The following is a 10,422-nucleotide window of genomic DNA, read 5'->3' on the forward strand; positions in this document are numbered from 1 at the left end:
CCTTTTCTCACCTTTACTCTTCCGATTCCCTCCCCCATCCCACCGGGGGGCGGGGAGTGAGCGAGCGGCTGCGTGGTGCTCAGTGGCCGACTGAGGTTAAACCACAACAGGCACCTTCCTGCTTGCATGCAGGGAGGGAGAGCGCAGCGCTTCCGAGAGCTGCTTGTTCAGCTTCCAGCAGCCACCACCATGCTGCTGGGGCTAGGAAAGCCACAGTGAAGGTGCAGGGGCCCTGGCAACAGAGGGGAACGATGCTCAGTGAGTGCTACCTTGAGGACAGGTTGGAGAGAGCTCTGTTCAGGACCTCTGGAGTGTCATCCGATGTTGGCACGGAAGGTGATCCTCCAAATTCGGATTTGCTTTCGCTGTCTGATGCTGTCTCTCCATCCAGCTTGTTCTCAGACTCTGACTCCTGCAAGTTAAAGAGGCACAAAGAGCTTTACTAGACACAGTGCTGGCACTCTTTGAAGACACTCAGACCAGCCCACTGGATGCAACACCTACTGCCACTCTGCTTCTGCATAAATGAGAGAAAGAGGAGAAGAAAATATTCTGGGTATTACATGGGGTTATACACTTGAGAAACAACATCAAGTGTTTTAGGTGACATACATGATGGGGTTTACTCTCCATCAGTCTCAGCAGCAGCTACAGAAAAGGATCTGTTCCCCCTGAACAGTTAAAGACTCCTCGCAGTCGACTAATAAGTATCTCCAAATGCAGCAAGTGCTTAAGGGATACAGGCTTGTTAGCAGGAATTTTTACAAGGTCTCCCAATCCCCAGGCAAATCTCCAAGTATGCAACACTGCCCAAATTAGACAGCAAGAAGGGCCTCCAAGTGGACAGGTTCAAGGCTTCCAGACTTTTCAAGTGCTGACTCTACATGCGGGCACTAAAAATAACACCGAGCCCATCCTCAAATAGCTGAGGAGGAAGAGCATGGCTTATCGCTCAGGCCCAACCATCCTCTCAGGCCACAGAAGAAACGTGATGTACTGGAAAGAAACACGTGTGCCTTCCCCACCCCTTGTACTGCTCCAGCACTTAGCTCAGGGCAAAGTCCGGTATTTAGGGGATAAATAAATACAGGCGAGGCAGGAGGTTACTGAAGGCTCTTCAACAGGCCAGTGGTGGAAAAAGGATTACAAACCACCTCCTGGCTCCCAGGTAGTCCCATGCCCTCTCCCCAGCAGTTTTTCCTCCGGTCCAGCTCCTGAATAGAGAACGAATCCAAACTTCCACGTTTTGCCCCTCATTTCAGCAGCAGAGCTTCATCCTGCTCCTCAGTCCTTGAAGCAAGGAAGGAAAATGCCACTCCCTGGGGAGCACTTGTGCATCAGGCAAGGCAGAGCCCAGGCATTTGGCCTCAGACCATGGGCTATTTTAAAACTCCTGGAAAAGAGAGCATGTTTGCAGGAAAAGCAAGGAGGAAGCCAAGCTGACAAATGCTGAGAGCTCTGCAAACAAAGCGACTTCATCCCTTTGGGCTCTCAGGCAGCGCTGCCCCACGCTCGGAGAAAGGGGACCCCCACCAAAACAAGCATCCGCTGGGACGGGTTTGGTGTAACCAAATCAAGGGGTATTTGTAGTTCACTAGAGCAGTTAAGACTTGAGTAGCTCCCTCATTTAAGGCAGGAAAAGATAATTGCTCCCCAAGCTGCGATGTATCAATGGCTGCAGGCCAGGTTCTTAAAACAGACAAGGACAGCTAGACACCGTAAGGTGGAGGCAGCTAAAAATACAACGGCGTTGTCAGAGGTGACTTCCGGGGACGAGTGAAGCACCGGCCATCGCAGCAGTCGCACCCTGCGTCGCCTCTTCCTCGCCTTGCTCCGCGCTCGCTTCTTTCCGTTCCCATCGACTGGGAAGGAAGAGGAAAGCGAAGCTAAACACCTCTGCCAGCACTCACGTGGGTTTAGAGAGCTGGCAAAGAAATGCAACTCGGCTTTCTTTTCAGCTGTTTTTTAAGTGACCTGTAAAATCCACTTGTCCCTCGGACTTCAGAGAGATTTAGTGCCATTTTGCTGGGAACACACAAAAGATCAAATCCATAAGGCAGCTGCAAAAAGACTGGAAATGATAAAACTCCCCGAAGACCATGAGTTTGGCATCCTATAGCAGAGCCCAGGTCAGGGGCCCTGTCCTTGAGCAGGTTTTGGGAAATCAGTGCACTGTATTTAGCTACCGTCTACGTCTCCCATTGCAACGCTTTCTCTATGCTTTCTCCAAGAAAAGGATTCTCTGAAGAATTCCCCTGTGAGCAATCTAAATAACAGAGAAAAGCTTCAGCTCCTGCCTGAGCAAACTCAGTTTCTCCTTCTGGTCTTCTAGATTACGTTTAGGAAATGGGGACTTCTCTTCTTTTGTTGCACATTTTTAAAAAAGAAAAAATAATGTGACCGATTCAAATCAAATGGGCAAGGAAGTGCCTAGGTACTTAGGGCAACCACCATCATCTGTATAGGCTGAAACCAAAAACCTCAAGCAGATTCCTAATGTAGTCCAAGTATCCATCACCTCATGGAAGTCCCAGGCTCGCCAGCCATGCGATAAAAGGCCTAGACACTGAAACGAGGAAGCAGATCCAAGCCAGCATCCCTGCATTTTATTCCCCAAAGCACTAACGCTGCAAGGCTAAGTGCAAAGCAGGAAAATTATTCCTTGCCCAGAGGATCAGAAGTTTCGCAAAGTGCTCAGAGACCAAAAGAAAGGGAAAGAGCGCTGATGCCCTCCTCCCTTCCACTCCTGGCCAAGAACATGAAGGATGAAAGCAACTGCATAGCTCAAGAGACAGAGGAATCTGATGTTGCAACTGAGCTAATCTAACAGCTGCTGGAATGGGCAGTCCCGGTCTCTGCCATAGCCCAGCCGATGATTTCTTGCACTACTTGCCAGACACCGATGTTGCAGCTAAATTGATGTAAACCGCATCACCAGTTACCTGATCCACCGATTTCAGTGCAAACGCCAAACCAAACCTCATGCTGCAAAGTGTTTTGTTGTCCAAGAGCAGGAGCAAAGCCTCACTGGATCAGTCCAACGGCGCACGCATCCCGCGGTTCCCCACTTCATCTTCAGCAGTGGGAATAGGAGAGGTTGTGCAACGGACACGCAATACCCACAGCTCCAACAAACATTGCCACATTATTTCCAGAGAGTACAAAGAAGGCAATCAAGAGGTTTGTCAAGATAAAGGGATGTTGTTAGGGTTCAACGTTAAATGTAGGACTCACTCCTGCCACGTCTCGCTTGCTCAGTTTAAGCCTGATGGGAGATGGAAGAAAACATTTTCCCTGATGGAAGAAATCGCCAAAGTGAGGGCTAACATACATTTTAACATCTTCATTTTGAAACCAGCTGAGCAGCGTCAGGAATCAGCTCTTCTCCCTACTTAGAGCTCTCTCTGAAACGGAATGTTGAGATTATATAGGACATTGTGCCAGATATAGGCTATGGAGAGGACTCAGTAATTGACACTATTTTTATACCTTTTATGCAAATTGCAACCATCAGCCTACAAATCACCAGTTTAAGCAGCTGAGCGGGGTGCTAAATAACTTGTTTAAGCCTGAGTGTGATGCACCCTGGTCTGGGCTACTTAATCCAGCTGTGGCATTGCCTCGGTAACACCCTCCCGCACGTCTCCACCGCTATCTCGCTAGTCTTCCAACCGAGCCAGACAGATCCCCGTCCCCGAAGGATAATCATCAGATAGCAACGCTTTCTGCAAAGCAGCTTGCAGCAGCAAGCAAAGACTGCAAACCGGCACAGACGACAGTGAATGATGCTCACCCAGGGCTATTGCTGGTGAAAATTTAAGCTCATTACAGAGCGAGTGCTTCTGCAAAGAGCTTGTGACTGCAAGGGGCAGGTTTGGGCTGTGTTAAGCCATAGCCTGCAGAGTGTCCCGCGATGCCAGTACAAACAGCGTTTCAGGGAAGCTGGGTCTAACAGATGCTATTCTGTCACCAATTCTGCTGCTCCCCTAAGAAACACCAAGTTTCTGATGCCTCTTGTGCTGTTTTCTCCTCTATCTGCCCTTGAAACAAAAGCCTGGAGAGACTCAGACTTGCAGCAAGTTAACCCAGAAATCGTGACTTGTCCCCTTTCCCAGCCACTGGACCGTACTCTCTCCTTTACCCTTCCATGGACCTTTTTTCTGCCTTTTTTTGGTTGTTGTTTAGGTTCTTCCTAAAATCGAAGCTATTTAGCCACAGGCTGATCCTCACATACATCTGATCACGCCTGAACCAACCATGACTTTGAGGTAGCAACTAACACAGCGCGACGCTGGTACCTAAAAGCTTCAATCTTCCACCAGAGTCTCACTGAACCAGATGCTGCCCAGACAAATGAAAACGCAGCCCCGTCGCCTTTCAGCAATCCCTCCGCTTTCCACTGGTGCTCCTGCACTGGGACATAGCTGTCTCCAGCTGTACTTATTCCATATTCTCTTACCACACCTCTCCCTCACCGATTTTTCCTGTTAGTTCGGTCGTTGATATTCCCTCTGCCTCTCTCCTCCCAGGCAGAAGGAGGGCAGAGCACTCAGTGCAAACGTGTGCCAGGATGTTAGAAATCTGCGTGCGTGATGCAGAGCCAGGAAACAATCAAAACCCATTAGTAAGAGCAAAGCAAACTTTCCCGCCAGTTACCTTGGCATCTGGCTTTATTTTTCCATTTCTTTTACAGGGTAAGCATTAAGTCTATTAAAACACAATCACATGCAGTAGCTTTTGTTACCAACATGGAGTTATTAAATTCAAGGGCTCTTTTTTGTGCAAATCTGCCTGTCCAGCACCGCAGGCAAGCCCAGTGCTCCTTCTTCAATTTATCATCTCAATATTGAAGGCTTCTTGAAGAACCAAGGGAATAAGTAATGCAGGAATAAAAATCAACATTTTTATCCTAACTCATTCATTTCTACACAAGTCACGATGAGAAGAAAGTAAAACCCGCAGATCTCTGTGAGGTCTGTTTCTCCTGACTGATGAACCAGAGCAGACGGAGGAAAAAAGCCAGATACCAACCTGCTTGTCATATTTTTGAAATCAGTAGACCTAAGCAACATTTGTGAACAAACATTTTATCACCCTAAAGAAAGACACAAGGAGAAATGAGTTGTCTTAGTTTTCTTTAAACAGCTTAACTCCTGCAAGCGTGTGGTAAGAAATTTGTGGTCACATTTTATATGGCTTTCTCGCAGCAGAAGCTGTGAGCGCTCGGTTTTTTTGCCCAAGTATCCATGACATGATCTCAGTTGTCATAGAAACAAGTCAGCTATCTGCCTGCCAAAAATTTTGTGCCCAATACAGAGATACAGTTAAGTATTCAATGCTGGTAGATTAAATTAGTTCAAGAAATCCCATCATTAGTGCACCTTTCTTGAAGCAAGGCGCTGTTTTATTTAGAATTCCTGCCAGATTTTAACAAAAAGCTGTGACGGAAAATGGTAATACACTGCTAAAGAGAAAAATATAGTTGCTGTTTCAGGCAATAAAATTGACAGCTGGAACAACAGGGACCAACTGTACTAAAGCCTCCACTATTCTCACCTCTGAGCACATTTGCAGGATCAAGGCCAATATAATTAGTCTAATGGATACAAACCCAGCGGCCTCAGTTATGAAAATCTCAATGTTTTTCAAAAGTGGTTTGACTTCCCACGTCTGGGAAAACTGTCTGCTCCGTTCCCCTCTCCCCTTCTTCACTGCTTTACCTACACAGCACCTGCCCATCTCTGACGGCTGCCGTGCCACAGCCAAACCCACCTCAGACAGATCCACCAAGGTGACATCAAGGCAAAAAAGTCGTCCCGTTAGTCCCTAATTATAGGCTATTGCCTTTTAGAGGTTTACCAGCTCAGAAGGGTGAAACAAGAGAGAGAAGTTTGGAGACCATTAACACTAGAAGGAAGAAGCAGACAAGCGTCCAGGCTTGATTTGTACTAAGGTCCCAAAAAAGCACTGGCTTTTTGCAAGTGGGCACAAAGTAGCTTGTGTCCTGTTGCTGGTCTAGGGGAAAGTGCTTGAACTTCGTGGGCTGTGAAGTTATCTGCAGGGCAATTAAATCCAAGTTTCTTCAAGTTCTCAAGTCCCCCCATCAAGATATCCCACCAAGCTGGCATCTAGTGGTGACTGCTTGATTTGTTGTCTCAAAAAAAATCAACGAAGCTCAGGTTTCATTTATGTTGACATGGGACTCCCTTCCCCATCCAAAAAAAACATATTCCAGTTGAAAGCATGCACAGAAATTAGGGCATGCCTGAAAATGGAGACCATTAAGCAGATAACATCCCAAAAAGCATAAATGGGATGAAATAACATAGTGCTTCAGTGCATAGCGGCTGAAATAACTAAGAAAACTCCCATGGCCATCTCATGTTCCTGAAGCCGCCCGCTTTGTTTTGAACACAAGCAAGCTCAGCTCGCCAGTGGGATGTGATCGGAGGCATGCACAGTTTGCATTTAGCAGCACAACAGTCTGATACAAGAGCCTGATCTCAGTGTCAGCAAATATGATTCATGCAAAGTCGCATATCCGTGTGACTCACTCGGCACAAGCTAATCCTCTGCCTGGCCCCCAACACAGCACCCACTTCGGGGTCTGTTTATTCCAGGAAATCAAGAAGGTAAATGCATCAGGCTCCGAGTCCTGTCGAGAAGCTATTGTATACAAAAGAGCACAAAAATAGGTTGCTGGTTCTGGCATTCCCCCAGAATTTCCTACTGCTAAGAAAGGAACCTGCCTCCCCCTCTGAAACACGTGACAGAGATGTTTTGGAGATAGGCTTCAGTGCCGGGTTCTGGATCTAACTGGCATCCCTCTGCTATCGTGGCATTTACCGAACCGGCAGACTTCGTTGTCCCTGCAGAGACAGAGAAACACGTACAGAAACAAGAAAGCAAAGCTCCTAAGCACCTCTTGGAATCGGTGTCTGAAAGAGGCTGCCCCAGCTTGGAGCTGCGTCTGCATGATCCTGCACAGACATTTCAATCTGTTGTTATTTGGAAGAGCTGTGAGAAACAAGAGGGAGAACAAATAGCTCTGCAGCAACGGGTACACTATTCACATTGGAAGGTTAGTGCAGGAAAAGTCTATTTTTGTCCTCCGAAATGAGAGCTTCCATCACGCCAAGGCCGATGGCTTCTGACCCTCCATTCCTCTGGAGTTACACATATTTTTCCAAGACTTAATCGGGAAAAAACCATACCAGTCTATTTAATTTGCTGACTATAAGGTGGTACCACAATCTTGTTCACATTTCTCTACCAGTCAATCCCGTTGGCTTTATTTGAACTAATCAAGGAGGACTAATCCATGGAGGACTTGGACCACTATGTTTAGATGTAATCCTGATGAACCCAAACCAGTAGTTTTCTGAAGTCACAGCTATCATCATGAACCTACAGACCATTATACAACTTGTTCTAAAGAGAAATCTATGAATCTTCACGGTCCTTTATAATCCTGGAAAACATAAATCAGAGAAAACTCAAGTGAAGCAGATCACCAGGAGGGACACATGCTAACACAGACCACATTTTGGTGGAAAACAATAGAGCTATTGACAGGCACAGTAATCATTTTCTGTCCCAAATTCCTGCAGATGTGTCCTGGCCAATACAAAGAAAAGTGGCAGAATTCTTTTCTTTCAGAAAGGAAATACGGATTTGCTTGGAAACACTGCATCTTCACGTAAGGGTTTTATCTCCAAGGGTAGTCTACCCCTGGTACACATCACTGCTCATTTAAAGCAGGCAGGAGGATGAAATCGTTTTCTTGCCACCTAATGTGTGGTATGCGGTTGATGGACAGCACGATCGGTCAATCCTTGGTTTTTCTCCCCGCTGGGAAGAGAAACGTAAATGTCTCATCACAACTTCCCTCTTCTCAAACATCCCTCCGTTCACAAGAATCACCCCCAGCGCATCATTGCAAGAACACGGCTTCAGAAGTGCAAGCGGAGATACCGTTCGCGTACAGAACAGCTCGTCTGAGCACTGAGCAACCCGCAATGGGGGGGGTCAAAGACGGCATGAGTATCCTTCGGGGGCCGTGGATGTGCCACAGCCTCCCTCCATCACCCTGCGCTATACTGACCTTATTGTACACAATAACAAGACGCGGTTGGGAGCGAGGACAGACTGAGAGATCAGAGGGAGTTCACTGATCAGAGTAAACAGATGTTGCCTTGTTCCCTTTGAGACGAAGATTGTGTGTTGCACAACAGTTTTATCAAAAATCAACTTTAAAATGTTCTGGCACGATGGTCTCAACTGAAGCAGCACAGTTTCAGCTGTAAGCGTTGCCCTGTGCCAGTGGGGAGGAAAACATCAAAGCTGCGACACTGTGCAAGGGTTAGAGGACCAGAAAGTGAAACCAGCCTCTCTCTTCCCATTATCAAAACAGCAAAGTGGGAACAAGTACAAAATACAACTTTTCAGGTCTAATCTTAAAACCAGCCTTGATGTTTACGTCTCATTTCAACTCATTTCTTTTAACATGCCGAGAGCTCTTTTCAGAAGACACAAAGGTTTCTGTAGAATACAATATGCACTGCTAAATTATTTTTCTTGGCAAGGCTAACTGAATGACAAAGCAGAAACAGGAATCTCCCCTCTCGACAGCAATACCTGCAGGCAACGCACTGGGCAGGCTAAGACCACCGATAAATAGGACGCGCGTGAGCAACTTTGCTGAGTTGGCTTTGTACTGATGTTATTCCCAGGCTCTGCCAGGCACTTCCCGAGCACTAAAAACACAATGGCTTGATCTCGGGGGAGGAGAGAAAAATCTGCCACTGAGGTCTGCTGCCACGGAAAGCAAGACACGGTAGGGTTTTACTAGTGGCAGGACTACTGTTACCAGGTAACCTCCTACCAGGCTTGATTTTAACAGTTTTGGGAAATTCTCTGCCTCCCGTAACCGCTTTCTATTGTTAAGAGACATCACGTTCAGCACCTCAGAGGAGCTGTTCTTCACTGCTTGGAAACATCTTTTCTTTTTCTTTTTTTTTTTGCTCTCGCAATTCATTTGAGCTGCTTTAGGACGAGCGGTACGACATAAATGTTCCCTCTCTCTAGTAAGGACACTTCAAGTCATTGACTCAAAGGTACTATTCGAGGAGCCCTTCAGAAGGCTCGTTATATGTAAAAAGCATACTTGCCCGGAGATAACAAGATTGCACTCAAAATAGCGGCCCTCTGACCTTCTTTAGGAACGCATCACAAGTAGCTAGAGCAAGATCGCAGCGTGGCCAAGGGAGTTTGTTTGCATACCGGTTAAGCAGTGCCAGTCCTTCCAGGCTGCTGAGGGACGTCCTCCAACTCCCACAAAAGTTCTGGAATATAAAACTCCCTGAAGATTTTCTGCTGCAAAGTAAATTCCAACTGAGACAAACGTACTTATCTAGAGGATAACAGCTTTGCCCTGTGCACAACAACAACAGCGAAATAGGAGCCATCTTACTGCTCTCTTAATAGAGGTCAGTAAATCTGGACGTCACACGGCTTCACATAAGCTACGAAAAAGGCAGAAACTTCAGATCTACATCAAGGCAACCCATTCTCAACGCTGTCAGCGCTTTCCATCCCAGTTCCCTCTCCAATCACATCACAACAATAAAGCTTCCTCAAACCTGACTGCGCAGCTCCTAGCAGGTGTTAAACTGGCATTCAAAACAGCATTAAACGTGACATTTAAATTGCAAAAGATAATTTTGCCTGATGATTTCATGCTTCTCTGAATCGCGTACTTCATGTATTAACAGAGGAAACATCAATATGATGCCACTAAGGGCAAATGGACAAGTACGGGGTTGCTCGCAAGATACGCACGTTGAACACCAATGCAGTGAAGAACTGCTTTTCCCTCCAGTTTTCGCTCTCTGTGACCCTGCAAATATTATTTACAAAGTTCTTCTTGACTGCTTATTCCCCTTGTTCCTTTCCTCTTTGGGGAGGTAAAGACAACAAGGGTGACAACACGACTCACGGAGCGAGCCAAGCTCGGCGCATCCAACTGTGCTTGGGTTGGGAACAGATGAGACGCTACAGGAAAAGAGTCAGGTTTTTCTTTTCACGGCTCTTCTTTGGAGAAACGCAACTGTTAAACCTCTTTAAGCTATCGATGGAGACCACGCACCCCACCGCAGGGAAGGGTATCTACTTAGGGATGGCTTAGGAGATACCGAAGCCCTCCCTAAGGGAACCTGCGGGGTTTTGTAACACCCACTTGAGATACCCCGTAAAACCAGCTTACACCCAGAAGGCGGGATCCGGGACCGGTTGTCGAGCCACCGACAGAAACTCCCCCCGGGGCCGGGCTCTGCTCGTTCGGGGCCGGTTTTGGGGCTGTCGGGGGGGGTGGTGGGGGGCAAATAAACCAAGCGACGGGCCCCCGAGGCGCTGCAAGAGCAC

At 47.1% G+C, this 10,422-nt stretch overlaps 2 protein-coding genes across 2 annotated transcripts in view; one reads left to right on the forward strand and one right to left on the reverse strand.

Annotated features, from left to right (window-relative positions):
• The window catches only part of CDS2 (CDP-diacylglycerol synthase 2), a 13,360-nt gene extending 12,945 nt beyond the window's left edge, over window positions 1–415 (reverse strand). Inside the window, exon 1 of the mRNA XM_019470641.1 lies at window positions 270–415. The gene's annotated coding sequence lies outside the window, so the exon portion shown is untranslated. The remainder of the gene's footprint in view (window positions 1–269) is intronic.
• A 9,390-nt stretch (window positions 416–9,805) lies between these two features.
• Window positions 9,806–10,422, forward strand: part of PCNA (proliferating cell nuclear antigen) — a 4,446-nt gene continuing 3,829 nt past the window's right edge. The window contains exon 1 of the mRNA XM_009273805.2: window positions 9,806–9,856. Within this exon, the coding sequence (XP_009272080.1) occupies window positions 9,806–9,856 (51 nt within the window). The remainder of the gene's footprint in view (window positions 9,857–10,422) is intronic.

The sequence above is a fragment of the Aptenodytes forsteri genome, unplaced genomic scaffold (genome assembly GCF_000699145.1).
Source record: "Aptenodytes forsteri isolate BGI_AS27 unplaced genomic scaffold, ASM69914v1 Scaffold127, whole genome shotgun sequence".
NCBI classification, from domain to species: domain Eukaryota; kingdom Metazoa; phylum Chordata; class Aves; order Sphenisciformes; family Spheniscidae; genus Aptenodytes; species Aptenodytes forsteri.